This window comes from Schistocerca piceifrons, chromosome 2 (genome assembly GCF_021461385.2).
Source record: "Schistocerca piceifrons isolate TAMUIC-IGC-003096 chromosome 2, iqSchPice1.1, whole genome shotgun sequence".
Lineage (NCBI taxonomy): Eukaryota > Metazoa > Arthropoda > Insecta > Orthoptera > Acrididae > Schistocerca > Schistocerca piceifrons.
In genome coordinates this window covers 1005072948-1005093784 of record NC_060139.1, presented here as the reverse complement: position 1 = coordinate 1005093784, position 20837 = coordinate 1005072948, and the positions used below count along the sequence as shown (strand labels likewise).

Genomic DNA, 20837 nt, shown 5'->3' with positions numbered 1-20837 from the left:
TCGGCCACCCCGGCTGGCCATCACGAAGGAGTTATGCAAATTGGTCACCAACTGCTGTCCACACAGGTGTCGACGGAAAATCGAAAACTATAAGTTTTGGTGGACGAAGCACGATTGTGTGACGCTACAGAGAAGTTTCATGACGCAGCTGGCAAGAATAGTAAACAGGGAGAATGTCGATACCAGGACATAAATTCTTTGGTCAGTAACTGTGCCTCGCAGATAGGCGCGTGAACAACGTACGCAGATGTCAACATTTGCCGTCCGCGGTGGCGAAACGGTTCTAGGCGCTTCAGTCCGGAACCGCGCGACTGCTACGGTCCCAGGTTCGAATCCTGCCTCGGGCATGGATGTGTGTGACGTTCTTAGGTTAGTTAGGTTTAAGTATATCTAAGTTCTAGGGAACTGATGACCTCAGATGCTAAGTCCCATAGTGCTCAGAGCCATTTTAACCATTTTTGTCAACATTTTAGAGAGGACGTGTATTTGGGCTCAAAGAAGCTGGTGGGGAGTAATCGGTGAATCGCTCGACATTTGAATAGGAGGGAAAGAGGGTAGAGTGAACCATGACCGAACACAGCATCAAGAAGGAAGTGGTCGCCATGGAGAGACGGCTGAACGCGAGGACTAATCAGTCATCACAGAGGTACTCAGACCTCCGGATCCATGATTATCGTCGATCAGAAGTGCACCTGATGCATTAATGACCAGAAGGACCATTTATATGCAGCTCACAGAAAGAGGCTGAGCTGACGGCGCCCCTTACGCCGACTCCTGTAGACCCCTGTATACCATCAAGCCAGTTTGTAGCGGTGTCGGACACATTCGGCCTGAAATCTCATTGGCGGAAGTATGATTGTAGTCACTGTTAAGTCCCGCTTCGCGCTGAGATCCGATGCCGATTGAAGACGTGTCTTTGGACGCCGCGCACAGACACAAGGTTCCGCAATCAGGACTAATGGTCTCGAATACCATTTCATTACATAGCATGACATCTTTGGTTGGAATACGCGGCACCCTTGCAGCAGAGGGGTACGTCCACGATATTTTCCGCTCGTTTTGTAGCCCCTCGTGGAAATCCGCCCTGGGCTTACATTTCAGCAAGATAATGCCCACCCTCACACGGCGAGTGTTTCTATTACTCTTCTCCGTGTTTGCGAAACCCCACCATGGTCAGCAAGCTCGCCCGATCTCTCCCCAACTGAGAACGTTTGGAGCATTATGGGCAGGCTCCCCCTACCAGCTCGGGAACCGAGCAGTGGTGAGCACACGGACTTGCTTTGAGATGGTTGGTTCAAACACGCGTCCGGCCATCCTGTGATAGCATTTCCGTGATTCCCCTAAATCGCTTCAGGAAAATGCCGGGGTGGTCCATTTGAAAGGGCACGGCCGACTTCATTCCACATCCTTCCCTAATCTGACAGGAACAATGGCCTCCATGTTCGATCCACTTCCCCGAATCAACTAACCAACCAGGTCAGAAATTTGCGACCAATCAAGCCAGCTGGACAGAGTTTAGCATGATATCCTCACCTCCCCCCCTCCCCCCCCCCCCAAGGAGGACATCCAACAACGCCATCAATCAGTGCCGAGCCGAATACCTGCTTACATAAGAGCCGGAGGTGGACCAGCTGGTTGCTGACTCGTCATTTTTTGGCTTAAAGTGTAGTAATGATAAGTAGGTTCTAGAAGACATTTACAAATGGGGGAGACAGTGGAAGAAGATAAGAATGCGTTGACACGTGAATTACGACCAAGCAACACGTCTTATGGAAATCAACTACAGAAAGCTTTTCAAATTACACCGAACAACGAATAAGTTCCAAAATGCTGCAATCCAGTGTCGAATTGAGAGCCTGAGTGTAACAGTAACGCACTGTACGGGCAGTTTTTGGAGAAGATCGAAGGCAAAATAGATGAAAAAAAGACACTACCTTGTCTGACCAACGGAATCCTAAAGAAGGAAATATTGCTACAGAAGGACAACGCCTTCAGTGCCAGGATAAAGTAACCGGCAGAAGACACAAAGGGCAGATTCTGCAAAGAATTTGAGGAAACTATGAACTATATCTGGAACTGTTGTGAAACTATCGCTCAGGTTGAGCTGACAAATGTAAGCAGAATCCTGTGTCACGGATAATCTATTGGAATGGGTGGTAAAATGACCGTCCGCTGGTGGCAGGTAAGTAGTAGGGCCAAAAACCAGAGAAAATTGTCGAAACCGAACATGCATGTAACTGTGGGACTTCCGACTTCAGTCACATCGAACGTTGGGACATAATATACCAGAGAAGTGGAGAAAAATGAAGAGTGGCTAGTTAATATTGTCATCTCATGTGACAGCAGAATCGATGAGAAACAACCAAAAACCTGTCGGATACGATGATTTGAAAATCGAACTACAGCGACTCTGGCATCAACCAGTGAAAGTGGTCCCACTGGTTCGCCGTACACAGCGAACAGCGTCGAAAGGTCTCAGTGGGACCATGAAAGTATCTATCTGCCTACTGCCGCTTTAGCTGGGGTCTAACGAATTATTCACCGATGAATCGCAAACTTGGAGTCGCTTGCAACGTGTCTGGCTAGAGAAAAGCGAAATCCATTATAGTGTCCTCATTTGTTATGTTTACTCTTCTAATAGTAATAATAAATATAGTAGTCATCATACGGTATTTCGGATGCGGTAACATGTGTTCTGAAACTCTTTAAAACATTCACATCGTTCTTTTTTCTGTTAAATCCCTCCATAGCACTGCTCTATCCGAAGGACACATTTCGTCACCTCCACAGTGGTTTTGAAGCTAACGATACCTTGCTCCAAGCCTCTCAGTTGAGTTAAGACGAAAGCAAATTCATGTCGTGAAACATGAATTCGGATGGTCAGCAGGCGTACTGTATACTTGTAGGTACACTTGTATTTCGTCATGACACATTCATTAGACGTAACATTACGTCACAGTTTCAAAAACTATTCTTATAATTTGTCTTCTACAGTAGAAATTGTATGCTGGTTCGTTCTGGCGGAAGGACTTCCTGTTGTCTAACCCAAAACTCTCATTGGGTGCCTTTCACGCTCTCTCTCTCTCTCCCTCCCTCCCTCTCTCTCTCTCTCTCTCTCTCTCTCTCTCTCTTAAGCCTGTGACATCTTACAAATGAGGTCGCCCGAAATGGTTTCATACACTTTGCTGACCACAGAATTCATCGGAGGACCAACGTCGAAATCATAGCCCTGACTATCACACTTCACATTTAGAAGACGACAGTATCGGTAGCACACACCTCTTACTGCAGTCATTATGTAAACACGATCTTGAGTGAACCATGGAAATGAGATTCGTGGACCACGTAAGTCTTTTGCTGGTTTAATAACTATCTTGCACTTCATTTCAGAGCATAATTTGTACCCTACGTCGTCAATGATTTGTATGTATTCCAATACAGGGTAATTAACGAAGATATACAAATATTTTAATATGTTATTCTGCAAGTAAATCTAAAGAAAAAAGTTCATATAAAGAAATGTCCGCAAATGTTCAGTTACGGAGTTACTGCTAATGAAAGATTTTGCCCGAAATTCAGCAACTTCTCTAATATGAAGCCATCGCAAACCTAGACGAGGTTAAAGTAAAGCACGATTTCCATTTATTTTGATGTTATTCGTCTGGTGAATCTAATGAAACATATCCCAGACGTATATCTGCAGCAGGTTTCCAGAAAATCCAGAGAAGCAAAGAAGTAATTTAGTAAAATTTTTAATGTATTAATGACTTGGCCCAATTTGTTTTTTAAATTCCAGACAATTGCACGAAGTTTTCACCAGAAGTTGTAGAGAATTTAATTTTGGAAAAATGATGGTAATAACATTAGCTCAAAGTGTATGAATGTGTAAGATAATCCGCTTTTATTAATACCATAGCACATGTGAATTCAAGTTAAAGCGGAAAAAACCAAACTCAAGTGTTAAGGAAGTTATACATCGTGCATACAATTTCACAATACATTTACCATAAACGTTCAAAAAAGTCTCCATCGAGTTCAATGCAATTATTTGCACGTGTATGAATAGATTTTGTTGATTTTGTTGCTCGTTTCAGTTCCACAGTCTTGTTCTTAAATTAGTCAATTGCATTCACAATGCGAGCAAGTAATGCCTCACGTGTACTGACTTTATCCTCACAAATTATGTATTTTATCCATTCCCATACTTAAAAATCTATTGGTGGTTTTGATGGCGGTAATTCCTATGGGGCCAAACTGCTGAGGTCATCGCTCCCTAAGCTTAAACACTACTTAATGTAACTTTAACTTACGCTAAGGGCAACACACACACTCATGCCCGAAGGAGGACTCGAATCGTGACAAGGCGCCCAAGACAGCGTGGCTACACCGCACGCCAATCCATTGGTGTTAAATCAGGCGATCAGGGTGGCCACAGACGTGTAGCACCACGACCAACCCATTTCTGGGGAAAATGTTCATTTAAATGTGTAGTAACGGTAGTGGTGAAATGTGGAGGCGCGTTGTCATATTGAAAATATATTTGCAATCGTGTAGCAAGTGGAACATCTTCGAGCAAGCGGGGCATTTCTTCTTGAAGGAATTGTAGGTACGTCTCGCCAGTTAGACGTCCTGGGAAAATGAATATTCCAATAAAGTGTGTGTTGATTTATCACACCTCTCATTTATGCTAAATCGTTGCTGGAAATTGCGTTGCACTATTGAATGTGGGTTTGCTTCAGACCATATGTGCTCTTTATGTAAACTGTTTATACCATCTCGAGTAATCAGTGACTCATCAGTAAATAAAATGTATTTTTGTAACTGCTAATTAGTACTTAACCAGATGCTCTATTCCAAGGGAAGTGCAGGATCTACCGGATGTAAATAATGAATTGTTTGTTTATGGTAAGGATAGAGATTGTTGTACTTCAGTGTACGCCATACCTTAGATTGTGAAATGCCTAATCGTTGGGAGATCCGTCGTGTATTGGTACCCGGGCTGCACTGAACAGCATCCATAATATCCTCATCATCGCCTTCATCTATCGAGCACTAGTATAGAACCTGTCTCCTGTAACATTCAAAATACTCCACTAATGGTTCGCGAATTCGGAATCCACCGAGATGGATAACGCACGCGATATTCGTTAACTGCAGCTGTAGTATATTTGAAGGGCATTCCTATTTCATACATAATCTCCTAACTACAAGACTTGCTATGTGGTTTCACTTGAACTCACTGTTAGTATTATGTTCTGTCATTGAACAATACACAAAACTAACTCGTTTCAAGGTTAGGAAACGACTGAAACAACTCACTAGGGGGTTGCCAACAATGACGTAAACGTTTCTACATTCATAATGGAAAGTAAACAAATTTACTTGAATAATAATCTTTGCTTCTCTGGATGTTCTGGAAAACTGCTTTGGATACACATCTGGGACCGTTTTATTAGAGTCACCAGACCAATAACAACAAAATAAATGGAAATCGTGCTTTACTTTCTACGGCGTCCGGATATTATGAACCTTACATCAGCTTCATCCATAACGACAGAATGATACGGTATGAGATCCTCAGAAAGCAATAATTACATCATATCAACAAAAGGCAATTGCAGTTAATCGCATGTACCGAAAACTAACAAAACAATATCTACCAATTTGGGCATTGGCAGGGAACAAACGAGTTGGAGACGAACCGAGAAGGTGGTTAATGATATCGTAAAACTCCCATCTAGCAAGAGAACGGCGAGCTTCGGCGCTGAAAGAGATACGGTCATAACTATGCTTTATTCCTTTTAACGTAAATAAAGCTGGGACCGAGGGTAAGTGGCTGCACGTCTTTAAAGTGCTAGGCTGCGACCCAGCAAGGAAAATAAAAATGTTTATTCCTCTCTAGCGAGACGGTGATTGGCTGAAGCCATACTTGGCTATGCAGACGCGACACGGTGGGGAGATCCCCATTATATAAAAGCATTTTGAGACCTTAAGGCTCTATCTCTCTCTCTTTCTCTCTCTCTCCCTCTCATCTCGTGGTAGACCGCCCAAGTGTGTGGAAATAAGCGAGGGCATTGAGAGCTTTGCTTTCTGCGAAGTGAGGACGATACACTTCACGTATCGTGGCGACAGATAGCAAAGCAGTAGTTAATTGAAAGTTCCTGGCAGATTAAAACGGTCTGCCGGACCGAGACTCGAACTCGGGACTTTTGCCTTTCGCGGGCAAGTGCTCTACCAACTGAGCTACCCAAGCACGACTCACGCTCCGTTCTCCAGCTTTAATTCCGCCAGTACCTCGTCTCCTACGTTCCAAACTTCACAGAAGCTCTCCTGCGAACCTTGCAGAACTAGACTCCTGGAAGAAAGGATATTGCGGAGACATGGCTTAGCCACAGCCTGGGGGATGTTTCTAGAATGAAATTTTCACTCTACAGCGGAGTGTGCGCTGATATCAAACTCCCTGGTAGATTAAAAAGCTGTGAGGAAGGGGCGTGAGTCGTGCTTGGGTAGCTCAGTTGGTAGAGCACTTGCCCGCGAAAGGCAAAGGTCCCGAGTTAGAGTCTCGGTCCGGCACACCGTTTTCATCTGCCAGGAAGTTTCACATCAGCGCACACTCCGCTGTAGAGTGAAAATTTCATTCCAGTAGTTAATTATTTCTGCGGGAATTTTTGTGAGCAATGAAACTGTGCATGTTGCTCCAACCCATAGCGGGTGTGCGACAGCCATTATTTCGTTTAGGGAAAGATTAACGTTCTACGGACCCTATGGAAGTTGTGACTGATAAATTCAATCAAGGCCAGAGTAGGTAATTAGCATTTCAGATCCAACACGGATACAACGTCGTTGCAGATGCCACTTGGTAAAGTGCCATCGCACATTAGGCCACATTAAATGCTGTGTCTAGATTTTGCTCACTCCGACCTGCGTACACTTTGACCATTGAATATCAAAACCTAGGATAGTAACGTAGCCTCACACTGAGTATATGAGAGTTTTTTCATTGGTTCAAAAAGTAAATTTATTCTCCACCAACTCAGTGCATTGACCAGCTACGACAACGTAGATTTAAATGAGTTGACGAGGATTTTTAATAATCATTCTTTCGTGTGATAAAAAGTTTTCTTGTGTAGAGATAACGATTTTAATAATCGCCATTTCAATATGTCCAAGAATTAATTATTTCGTTATTGAGAGTCAAAAGAAAAATGAACATGATTGTTGTTTAACACTTGACCCATGAAAACAAAAGTTGATAAATTATGCATAGAATAAAAGAAAAAATCGAATAGCTGCGTTGTCTTCCTAGAAGAACCCAAACTTTCACTTTTATTAAGTCATGCATCCTAGGTACGTGATAGCAGCATTTATAATGATTTTTGTTGTGATCCACACCTGATATTAGCTGCCTTACAGGGCCAGGGTCATATTTATTTAGAATATCTATTTAACACCCTGGGCTTGAGAAGACAGTTCAGATGTTTTGTCCATTTGCGCGCTAAGTGGTAAGCTAATTTTGCACACATTAGTACACTCAATGTGCAGTTATAAAGGTTGGACATACAACGACTTTAACCTCGTCCAGTTTTGCAATGGCTTGACATTAGCGTAGTGCTAAATTTCAGACAAAATCTTTTATTAGCCGTAGCTCCGTAACTAAACATTTGCGGACCTATGTTTATCTGAACTTTTTTCTTTAGTTTTACTTGCAGAATAACGTATTAAAATACTGGCATATCTTCGTGAATAGCCCTGTATCTGTCATCCCCCATAGTCTTTATAATGTACAGCTCCATCGGGTACCAACCGAGGCTATTGCTTGCCGGCCTGAGTGGCCGTGCGGTTCTGGGCGCTACAGTCTGGAACCGGGCGACCGCTACGGTCGCAGGTTCGAATCCTGCCTCGGGCATGGATGTGTGTGATGTCCTTAGGTTAGTTAGGTTGAAGTAGTTCTAAGTTCTGGGCGACTGATGACCTCAGAAGTTAAGTCGCATAGTGCTCAGAGCCATTTATGAAGCTATTGCTTGGTGTCTTAACACATATCCTGTCATCCTGTCGGTTCCTCTTGTCAGCGTTTCCCATATGAGTTTCCTTTTCTGATCCTGTACAGAAACTCTTCATTCGTTATCAGTCTACCTAATATACAACGACCTACCGTAGCATCACATGTAAACCCGTTCGATTCTCGTCTTTTACAAATTTTCCAGCAGTCCGTAATTCACTTCCACACAATACTCTGCTCTATACGTATATTCTCAGTAATTTCTGCTCCAAATTAATGACGATATTTGGCAAAGGTAGGCTTGTCTTGCCGAAAAATGGCATTTGCACCTGTGCCAGTCTTCATGTATTCCTTGTTTCCTTTGTCGTATGTCATTTTGCTTCCGAGGTTGGAGAATTTCTTCGCGTCGCCTTATTCGGGCTCCCCTACTAAGTTTACCACTAATCTCGTTTGTGCTGTTCGGCATTACGTTCGTCACTTTTCGTTTTTTTTTTTTCCAATCCACATTTTGTGCTGAGAGTGTTAATTCCAATCAGCAGGTCCTGTAATTCTGCCTCATTTTCACTGATGAGAATAATGTTATCCGTGAATGTTATCATGGATATCCTTTCACCCTGAATATCTTAATAGCATTGCTAAATTATCTTTTAATTTCACCGTTGCTTCTTGGACGTATACATGAACAGTAGGACACTATTTTCAATCCGACCAACTTTCCTGGTTTCCCATTTTTTTAAATTGTTTCCTCGAGGTTTTTGTACGTATTACACTGTGGATACTCCTACCAAAGTGGGGAATCTGTCTTTGCAAAATGGAAGGAAGATTTGAGACCATCAACACCACATCAAGATGATCACAAGTGTGCGTGTGGTTCGGATATCACGTTAAAAGAGTAAAAGGAAATCCCAAACCAGAGTTGAGTCATGTACTGGCTCGTATCGATGAGTTGCAGAAGCTCCGTACACTTTCGCTACCCACAAGGGAACGTCTCCATTGCACCCCCATTCAGATTTAGTCGTAAGATGACTCAGTAGATAGACCCTCAAAATCTAAACACAGTTCAAGCATGAGACAGGAAGAAGGCGTTCTGAGCTATGAAAATACATCACAATAGAAACAGTGAATGGTCCAAGCTTAACAAGTGCGAGATGGAATAGAGTGTAGCAGCCATGGCGTCGTGCTTAACCAGGCACGCTGCGGGACTGTGGAGCGGGCGAAAAGAGCTCTAAACTCCCTCGTAATATTAATTTTTTTCCACAACTTTGTGAAATGTCCGTCCAGTCATTGAAATGTTTCTTCTCTTTCTGTAGTCTTGGCAATTGTCATACTATACATTGGTTATAGAATATAAGTCATGTGGTAAGAATACATTACCGTCTCAAGTAAATATGATGAATAGTGTGACGGCAGGCGAGATATCACGCAGACGTCTCATAGAAATGAAAACAACAAGGAGACGTTTGTGGACTATGTTAGAACAAAGGAATTCAAGAGTAAAAGCTTCCAAAAGGGATTGCAACTTCCAAAACATTGACAGAGCACAGAGAAACTGTGTGATTGTGAAACTGTTGCATTCATTTGTTGCAGCTTATGTGACAATCTATTATGCTTTCAACATTTCCTTGGGAGTGATCACATTCACATTCATACGAAATCGGGCAAGGAGTCACATCTCACTAATTCACCAGACGTACAAATTAGGTCCTGTCATATGACACATGTACTGTCACTAATGCCGTGTATGCCACAAGAGACTTGTTTTCCGGTTTAGGATTCGGTCTCAAATCTTCGGCTTCGAGATACGGAGGCATGCATATGCTTGCACGCTGTACAATGCGGCGACTAGTGGTGAACATTTACACTGATCAGCCAGAAAAATACGCCCACCGACCAACTATCGATACAAAGCCGTTCAGACGATAGCAGCGTCACCTGGCGAGGAATGACTGCCAGTCAGACATACGAACGGTGGACGTAATATTAATGAGAGTGCTGTTCGTGTGCAGAATGGGGAAGGTGTGCGAGGTGGAGCCGCCAAACTACAGATATCGGACGTCGTAGGCCGGGTAGACTGGTAAAATAGGACAGGCGGCGAACTGTGGCAGAACTAACATTAGACTTTAATGCTGGGAAAACTGCAAGTGCTTCTAAACACACAGTCCGAACACTCCTACCGACGGGCCTCCTCAGCCGACGACCCATGCATGTGCCAACGCTAACACCACGACATCGGCAACTACGACTGAAATGGGCACGTGACCATCGACACTGAACGTCGGCGCAGTGTTGCAAGGTCAGATGAATCCCGACTCCTTGCTCATCAGCCGATGAGAGGGCGTGAATCCTCGTCTTCCAGAGGAACAGCTCCTTGACACTTGTACTCCGGGACACAGACAAGCTTGCAGTGGCTCCATTATGCTCTGGGGAACATTTACGAGCGCATCCAAGGGTCCAATGGAGCACGTGAAAGGCACTGTGACGGCCAAGAAGTATCGTACACTTGTTGCAGACCACGTACACACATTCATGACGATCATGTTCCCCGATGATAGCGTCATTTTTCAACAAGATAATGCACACCGATGATAGCGTCATTTTTCAACAAGATAATGCACAATGTCACAAGGCCAAGAGTATGAGGGAGTGGTTCGAAGAACATAGTGGTAGGTTCCGGTTGGTGTCCTGACCTCTTAACTCACCAGATCTGAACCTGATCGAATACATCTGGGATGCCATTGGCGTCAGAGCTCATCGCACCATTCCCGGAATTGGCGGGGTGTAGGTGATCTGTGTGTGCAGATGTGGGGCCCAATTCCTCCAGCGACCTGCGAAGGCCCCATCGCTTCCATGAATCAACGCGTCACCTCTGTTATCAATGCCAAAGGTGGACATACCAGCTATTAGATATTTGGTCACAATGTTCTAGCTCCTCAGTGTATTTTCACCGAAGAGCGTGTGGGAATTCCACCAAAACGTCGGAGTCCTATTCAATTTGGTGAGCTGGAATTTTATTAAACTTGTGCTAGGTTTGAGTGACTCGCTAATACGCCCATTTTTTTTGTACAGCTCCTGGTGGCCCTGCGGTGAAATTAAAAATAAAATTAAGTGAGTGGTAAAACACTGAACAGGTGTGACGCGTTTTTTGTAAAGCCCCTGATGGGGCTTCGATGAAGTTGAAAGTAAAATTAGGTGCATGATGAAACGTTTAAAAGCTGTGTCTCGTAAGCCAAATTGACGACTTTCCAGTTACATTCAGTTTGTGAGAGTAACGACACTAGAGACCATTAACATAATTTCAAATCGATATCTGATGTGGCGAGAGTACTATTGTTACTTTATGTAAGCTGCTATAAGGCCAAAAAATGTCACTGTTATTTTAAGTGTATCTTAGTTTTACGTGACATGGATCATTTCGAACGAAACATGCGTTTTGCTGTGCTACTACAGTTATTGTACGAGTGTCAGTGTGGGAAGCGACTCACACTAGACTCCTGCAACGAACACCGCTCAATTCTATCTTACCCTAAATTTAGTCTGTTAATGTCAATAGGTACAGCCCCATTTAAAAAGTGTATGTTTGCAGAAAAATACGCTTTCTAAGTATTATTACAATCTGTTCGTTGGCTAACAGTACGAACCGATGACTACCCATCCATTCTGTGAAAATCACACATCAGTAGCACTTTCCATTTCTACAATATTTACGGTGTTAATTTTTTGGTGATTCACCCATATTTTGTAAAAATTACAAACATCAAAAGAAGTTTTGCATCACCACTCTTCCCAGAACTCCTGAAGACAGACGTTGGCTGTCGATATTCTATCACAGACACAATTTCTTTTACTGTTCAGAGATGTCACCAAAACCCGCACAAAGATGTAATCAACCATGCATGAGCAGCACCTATTAGGCGGAGGGGGTCCGACAGCCCATCAGTTGCGTTCATTCCACAATGAAGGCGGTACACGGCTCGTGCTGTCTGTAGTTCAGTGGTGCCTAGGCGATCAATGCGGCGGTTCGAACGCATTCGCAATGTTACTTTGTGCCAGGAACTGCTCTCAACAAGGGAACTGTCCACGCGTCTAGGAGTGATCTAAAGCGATATTGTTCGGACATAGAGGAGATATGAAGAGACAGGAACTGTCGATGGCATGCCTCGCTCAGGACGCCCGAGGACTACTACTGCAGTGGATGACCTCTAACTACGGATAATGTCTCGGAGGTACGCTGACAGCAATGCCACCATGTTGAATAATGCTTTTCGTGCAGCCAGAGAACATTGTGTTACGACTCAAACTGCGCGCAATAGGCTGGATGGTGTGCAACTTCTCTGCCGACGTCCATGGCGAGGTCCATCTTTGCAACCACAAAACCATGCGCTGCGGTACAGATGGGCCCAACAACATGCCGAATGGATCGCTCACGATTAGCATCACGTTCTCTTCACCGATGAGCGTCGCATACGCCTTCAACCAGACAATCGTCGGAGACGTGTTTAGAGGCAATCTGGTCAGGCTTAACGCATTGGACACACTTTCCGGCGAGTGCAGCAATGTGGAGGTTCCCTGCTATTTTGGGGTGGCATTATATGGAGCCGACGTACGCCGCTGGTGGTCATGGAAGGCGCCGTAACGGCTGTACGATACCTGAATGCCATCCTCTGAGCGATAGTGCAACCGTATCGGCAGGATATTGGCGAGGTATTCGTTTTCATGAACGACAATTCGTGTCCCCATCGTGCACATCTTGTGAATGACTTCCATTGGGATGAAGACATGGCTCACTAGAGTGGCCAGCATGTTCTCCAGACATGAACCCTATCGAACATACCTGGAAGAGATTGAAAAGGGCTGATGTGACCCACCAATCACTCTGAGGGATCTACGTCGAATCACCGTTGAGAAGTGGAACAATCTGGAGCAACAGTGCCTTGATGAACATGTGGCTAGTATGCCAAGACGAATACAGGCATGCATCAATGCAAGAGGACTTGCTACTGGGTATTAGAGTGGCCCACCGCCTCTGAAGGTCTCACTGTATGGTGGTACAACATGCAATGTGTCATTTTTATAAGCAACAATAAGGGCTAAAATGATGTTTATATTTATGTCTATTCCAATTTTCTTTACAGGTTCCAGAACTCTCGGAACCGAGGGGATGCAAAACTTTTTTGACGTGTGTATAAAATTATGATTTCAAATTGTCGTCACGAAATTTCTTCACTATTAAATATTGATGTTGATATTATTTAAGCTGATACTGATTATTAACTTCTCATAGTCGGGGCTCACAGATACGTAGAATTTTTTGAAGGACACCATTTCCGCCGTTTACTATGGAAATTATTTATTTCACAATTGCAATTTCGGCCTTCGAGCCCCTTTTACTGGTAAGTGGTATTGCAAAAGATTTTGGTTCGGTATGAGTCAGACTTTAAAATCCTGGAGGTGACATTTATACGTGTCGGAGGATTTAAATGTCTGATATTTGCTGAAGCAAAATTTTTTGCAGTACCACTTGAAAAATGGCCAAAAGGCAACTGCGAAATAAAAAAAATTCTGCAGTCAACAGCCAATGGGATGTCTTTCAAAAAACGTATTGATTCTTGATTGCTAACTGTTTGATGCACCGGGTGATCAAAATGTCAGTATAAATTTGAAAACTGAATAAATCACGGAATAATGTAGATATAGAGGTACAAAATGACACACACACTTGGAATGACATGGGGTTTTATTAGAACCGAAAAAATACAAAAGTTCAAAAAATGTCCGACAGATGGCGCTTCATCTGATCAGATGATAATTAGCATAACAAAGTAAGACAAAGCAAAGATGATTTTCTTTACAGGAAATGGTCAATATGTGCACCATCATTCCTCAACAACAGCTGTAGTCAAGGAAAAATGTTGTGAACAGCACTGTAAACCATGTCCGTAGTTATGGTGAGGCATTGGCGTCGGATGTTGTCTTTCAGCATCCCTAGATATGTCGGTCGATCACGATACACTTGCGACTTCAGGTAACCCCAAAGCCAGGTCTCGGGACCTGGAAGGCCAACCATGACGAAAGTGGCAGCTGAGCACACGATCATCACCAAACGACGCGCACATTAGATTTTTCACGCGTCTAGCAATATGGGGTGGAGCGCTATCCTGCATAAACCTCGTACGTTCCAGCAGGTGTTTATCAGACAGGCAGGTGACGCGATTCTGTAACATATCGGCGTACCTCTCACCCGTCACGGTAGCAGTTACAAAACCAGAGTCACGCGTTTCCTCGAAGAAAAAAGGCCCAATAACGGTAGATGTGGTAAATCCAACTCATACCGTGACTTTCTCGTCATGTAATGGAGTTTGCACGACAGTTCTACGATTTTCGGTAGCCCAAATTCTGCGTTGTGGGCGTTGACAGACCCTCGGAGCATGAAATGAGCTTCGTCGGTCTACAACACGTTACTCAAACAATCGTCATCTTCCGCCATCTTCTGAAACGCCCACGCCGCAAATGCCCTCCACTTCACTAAATCACCAGGTAACCGTTCATGATGCCGACGGATTTTGTACGGATAGCATCGGAGAGTACGCCTCAGTGCCAACCAAACAGTAGTGTATGGAATGCTGGTGCGACGTGCGACTGCACAAGCGCTGACTTTCCGGTGCATAGACGAACCCGCTACAGTCTCCACTTTTTTCTGAACTGTCTCAGCAGCATTACGCCTTGTGCTCGGTCAGCCACCACGGGGTCTATCGTCAAAACAACCCATGGCTTCGAACTTCGAAATCATTCTCGCCACAGCTGCATTTGTCAACGGACCTTTACCCGTTCGAATCCCCTTCCTACGGCGATAGGATCGTAACGCTGAACTGGCACAGTCCCCATTCTGATAACACAACTTCACTAAAGGCGCCTTCTCATATAACGTCAACATGCTGCTACTCCTGGCGCATCCGATCCTCTCTCTCATTACAGCTCCTTTTATACACCATTGTCATGCGCAGTCACTGACTTATTGCTGTCCAGTGATATCTGTCGGACATTTTGTGGACTTTGTTTTTTTTTTTTTTGGTTCTAATAAAACCCCATGTCATTCCAACAATGTGTGTCAATTTTTACCTCTCTATCTACATTATTCCGTGGTTTACTAAGTTTTCAAATTTATACTCACTTTTACATCAACTTGTACATTTCTTTTAAGATTTGACTATCTTGACAAGACTATACGTCTGGGAAATTTGTGAAAAAACTTTCTGGCCCAGCACCTGACTGCTCCCTCCTCCATGTACTGCTACTGTTATTTCAAGAGCATTCGAACAGTGAAGATGGAATACAGGCTGAAATGATCCTGGCAGGAGGAGAGAAACTTGCAGAAAAAATACACCGACTGGTACAGGCAATATGGACCAAAGAAGAACTACCAGGAGAATGGGAAACAGCTCTGATTTGTCCAATACGTAATAAGGGCGACAAACTGAAATGTGACAAGTATCGAGGAATCGCCCTGCATAACGTCTGCTATATGATCCTGTCCAATTGACTCATACATAGAATTCAGTCAGTGGCAGAATCGGTAATTGGGGAGTACCAGGGAGGTTCCCGGCCAGGACGGTCAACTGTAGATCACATCTTCAGTCTCCGGCAGCTCACTGAGAAACTGGGTGAATATGGTAAAGATTTGCATATTTTATTCGTTGATTTTAATAAGGCCTATGATTGCATACATCGCAAGAGCCTGCTCAACTGTTTAAGAGAGTTTGGCATAGCAGAGAAACTCATCAATCTGATAAAGATCTGTCTGAACGAAACACGTGCGAAGGTGAAGATGGGAAATCGCGTAACTGAGGAGTTTGAAATTGTGACAGGACTCAGGCAAGGAGATGGGTTGTGCCCTATCCTGTTCAAGTTTGCCCTCGAGAAGATCGTACGCGAGACTTTCCAAGATAACGAAGGGATTGAAATCTAAGGAAAGAGACTGGCATACTTAGCCTATGCAGACGACATCTGTTTACTCTCTAGGTCGGAAGAGGAGTTGGAGCAAATGGCCAAAGCACTAAAGGAGGCTGCCAGCAAATTTGGGCTAAACATAATCGAAGCCAAGACAGAGTACCTCGTTATGACGCGTGGTCATTGTCAGACTGCTGATCATCTACAATCACTGCAGGTTGGGGACGATTCCTATAAGAGAGTGCAAGAATTCAAATACCTAGGGGCACTTTTCTCTGAGAACTCGTCGTGTGAAGCAGAGATCAATGCCAGAATACAAGCAGGAAACCGATCTTACCACAGCCTAGCACAACTGCTTCCGTCCAAATCTCTCTCCAGACAGTTCAAGATTCGACTGTACAAAACCCTAATTCAGCCTGCTGTTCTATATGGCTGTGAGACATGGAGCATCCGGAAACAGGACTTCCATAAGCTCCTTGTTTTTGAGAGAAAAGTGCTTCCGAAGATCTTCGGTCCGGTTCTTGATGCAGATACAGGGGAATGGAGGTTCAGATACAACCAAGAGCTTGAGGAACTACACCAGCAGCCCAACATAGCACGTACTGTCAAAGCCAAACGAATGCAGTGGGCCGGCCATGTGGCCCGGATGGAAGATCATAGATGGCCTCGGAAGCTCCTGGATTTCACACCTACAAGAAAGAGACCGCCATGGAGACGCAAGAAGCATTGGAGGGATGGACTCCGTGAAGATTTAAACCAAGTGTCAATAGATGTGGACGAATGGCGGATAGCAGCAATGGGCAGAATACAGTGGAGGAGGAAACTTGTAGATGCGTGCGGTCCACTGGGCCTAATCAGTAGTAGTAGTATTGAAACAGTGACTGACTACAAGTCACAGCATTGAGGTGTTGCGACAGGGGGGGGGGGGGTGCAGGCTACGTACCTGGGTTGCCGAGTGGTCGACGCCGCTGCCCCTGCGGCAGTAGGGCAGCCGCACCCAGGACAGCACGCGGTGGCAGGGGCAGCTGGCGGGCCGCGCCGACGCCGGCACGTCGTAGTGGTCCGCCATGGCGAGGCGCTCGCGCACCTGTCGCGGCGTGTCGTACGTCTCCCCTGCGTCGTCCTGCAAGACAACGGAGGTACGGCCTTACCTAAAGCAACGTGGCTCTCTCTGAATTCTAATGACGCTGCTTATTCGGCTGGATGTACACTACTGGCCATTAAAATTGCCACATCACGAAGCTGACGTGCTACAGACGCGAAATTTAATCGACAGCAAGAAGATGCTGTGATATGCAAATGATTAGCTCTTCAGAGCATCCACACAAGGTCGGCGCCGGTGGCGACACCTACAAGGTGCTGACACGAGCAAAGTTTCCAGCCGATTTCTCATACACAAACAGCAGTTGACCGGCGCTGCCTGGTGAAACGTTGTTGTCGTGCCTCGTGTAAGGAGGAGAAATGCGTACCATCACGTCTAAGACTTTGATCAAGGTCGGATTGTAGCCTATCGCGATAGTCAAGGAGGCAATTGGAATACGCTTGATCTCGAATTTAATTAATAGAGATAGTGGTTTCAACCTTGATAAATCATGGAATCCGGCACTTGCTGTAATAAACTCACAAAGGTGCCGTTACAGTGCAGCTCACAATGATATATCGACATGCCAATACAGATCGACTGCGGAGTCATAGATGTAACTCGCGCATTGTGCATGTCTCTGGCGCCGACTAACGTCTCTGGCGCATTTGCATTTGTTGGCGCATGCGCAGTTGCACGGTACACGACTGTAAAGGGACGAAGCGAGCACTGGAGTGGCTTCCCCCCCCCCCCCTTTCCGTCCTGTTTTCTCCCCACTAAACCTCTCCCTACCTCCCTTCTCCCCCCCAGTCCTTTTGTATTCCTCTCCTCTGCCTACCCCCCTCCCTGTCGCGTCTGCCCCCCACCCCTCTTACGGGTCCTCATCCTCCTTCAGCTCCTTTCCCGGCTCCCCCCTTCGCTTTTACTCTCCTTTCCCCCCTTTTTTGTTTTCCCATCTTCTGTCCAGTTTCCCCCCACCTGCTCTCGACTGTGGTGTCACATTTGCCAACTTTTTAGTGCAGTGTTCCAGTGACTATTCAGTGTTCTTTGTCTTTCTCGTGTTGCGAACAGAAACCATGCTGTCGCTAGGTGTGAATTTTATGTCCTTTGCGAACAGAATCCAGACTGTCGCCGTGTTTTTTTTTAATTGTCTATTGTTTTCCCTGTCTGCTTCGTATGTATTTTTATTAGCGTCATCATCCCTGTGTTGTTGTTTTAAGTTCCACGATTTCTTTTCGCCTTGTTACTCTCTATGTCTCCGATTTTATCGCCTGTTTTTTATTATTTGTGCTCTTTATCTTTGTCACAAAATCTGTCGGCTGAAGAGCGGCATACTAAGCTGCTGCCAGCCCGCCCCCTTCGGGGGCAATTGAAATTCAATAAATGAAAAAAAAAAAAAAACTGGAGTGGCAGTCTTGCGGCTCACTCTGAAGATGGCTGAACGTTATACGGCGGAAATACTAGAAGAAGTAGACGGAGAATTCTTGCGGATGCACACCCGAAACTTAATGAAACAGTCTTTGCGCCGCCAAAACCTGAAGATTTATAGGAAAGTGAATGACCACCGGTGGTACAAGGTAGCCTCCACCAAGGAGCATATGACGGCGTGCGGAGAGTGCAGAGACAGACACAGATGGACGTAAAAGCTGATGTATAGTTGTTGGAATATTAATGCACTATCGTCAGGTTACAGACGTAAGGCAGTATGGACGCACCCTGAGCGGCGGCCCGGGCAGCAGCGCTTTGGGCGTGTCGTAGAGCGCCGAGGGGTCTGCGGCGGCGGAGTGGTGCTCGATGACGGCGACGGTGGTCCGCAGGACGGAGCAGCTGCACTGGCGGCGCGCCGGCTGCTGCGGCAGGTGCGTCGCCACCAGGGGCAGAGGCCGCAGGCGCGCCTTGCAGCCGCCGGGCGGAGAGTCCGCGCGGTCGCCGCCCTCCGTCGTCTTCGGAGGGCAGCACTGGCAGCACCTGCACACCGTTCCCATCCTCTTACCGTCGCTCGTCCCAACCGTATGGCGCTCTTTGAAAATTATACTCTGCTTCCCTTTAAAACGGCGACACAACGACGGATAGCAAATAGCGAAATTTTACTTGTTGTGTATGTACAGTAAAATAGCAAGAATACATGATTAGGTGATTTCGGGATATATATGGCATAATACGTACATTTGGCTCTAACCTGGATGTAGCCTCGGATGGCAGATACGGGATCATAACTGCATTTCACCTCTATGTCAGAGTGCATCAGTCGCAGCGGCTGTCGAGCGTTGATGTGCCAGTGTTCCGACACCCCACGACCATATATTTTTAGTGGGTGAGAGGTCTCAACAACGTGCTCTTGTGTATAGAGTTAAGTCAGTACAGCACGGTCAACATTCAGTCTTGCGATACCGTTTGAAAGGTCATACATTAGTTGTATGAGGGACAACCGCAGACATAAGTAGTTATAACCCGGAGTTGTCCAGTATTTATTTATTTCAGTCTTCCATCTCAACCTCGCTCTTCTTTCTGCCCATCCCCTCCTTCCCTCTCTCTCTGTCCGTCTGTCCAGCTCCTCCTTCCTCCTCTCTTTATCCATCTCCTTCTCCCCCCCCCCCCCCCCCGTCTCTACCTAATCCAACGCTCTTTATCCACCTCTCTTCCCTCCTAACTTTATCCATCCCACCTATCTCTGTCCACCTCATCCGTCACACACTCCTCCTCACCACACTAATCCCATCTCCACAATTCTTGGTCAGCCTTCTCCTCCCTCTGTCTCTCCCTCTCTTTGACCATCTCATTCTGCCCCTCTGCCCATCTTTTCCTCCCCCCTCTGTCAGTCCGTTCCTCTTTTCCCTGTCTGTGCACCTCCTTCTCTACCTTCACCTTCTCCATTTCCCCCCCCCCCCCCATGTCTCTAGCCATCTCCTACTCTCCGCTCACTCTGTCCAACACTTCCCCTTTCCTCTCTTTGTCCATCTCGTCCTCTCTCTTCTCCCTCCCCACTTCCCCACCCAATCTCTGTCCATCTCCTCCTTCCCCCCCCCCCCCACTGTCTGCAACTTCCTCTTCCTCCCTTCTCTCTCCATGTTATCACACTCACCCCAGTAGGAGGCTCCAGGTTCTCACCCTCTACTGCATATCTTTCCAGATTGTAAGTAATTTGTGTACCAAACTTGGTCCTAGGGGTTTAGCATGACCTTCTTACACGTCGTTACTCATATACGCACATATTAAATATATTTCACACAAATTTAACATATTTCAGACGTAATTGTACAGCTGTACGTCTAGGGAATTTCGCCCTGTAGTTTCATTTTCACGCAGCTCTATATTTATGACGTCGTATATCCTGGATTATGTGCTGTAGAACGATATAGTTTTGCAGGTACACTCTGTAGTACATGTTCCTACCGTCTGTGAAATATCTTGAGAATAAAATTAGTAGTAAATAAGTAATAAATTAAGGCGTCGTACATGATCCGGCAGTTTCGAACGCATCTCAGTCATCATGAGGTCATATGTCGTAAAGCATTTGTCGTATTTTTCTAGGACCAATCAGCTGTATGTGTGGATGCTGTCTGCGAAATGTGTTGGGAATAGAGTTAGTTGAAAAGAAGTAATATATTACAATGTCGCGCATGAAGTAACAGTTTTTCACGCTTCTCAGAGCCTTACAATTGTATATTTATAAAGGTACGTTCAGCGGCATATGTGGCTACTGTATGGGAAAAGTATTGCGAATAGAGTTAGTAGCAACGACGTAATAAGTTTAAACGTCTTGCATGGCGCGGTAATTTTTCACACATTCAGCGTTTATGACGTCGTATCTCA

General features: G+C 45.2%; 1 protein-coding gene across 1 annotated transcript in view; it reads right to left on the bottom strand.

Moving 5' to 3' along the window:
• Positions 1-20837, bottom strand: part of LOC124776052 — a 403057-nt gene that overhangs the window by 105391 nt on the left and 276829 nt on the right. Inside the window, exons 10-11 of the mRNA XM_047250895.1 lie at positions 18740-18992; positions 16887-17066 (exon numbers count right to left, since the gene is read on the bottom strand). Of these exons, the coding sequence (XP_047106851.1) occupies positions 16887-17066; positions 18740-18992 (433 nt within the window). The remainder of the gene's footprint in view (positions 1-16886; positions 17067-18739; positions 18993-20837) is intronic.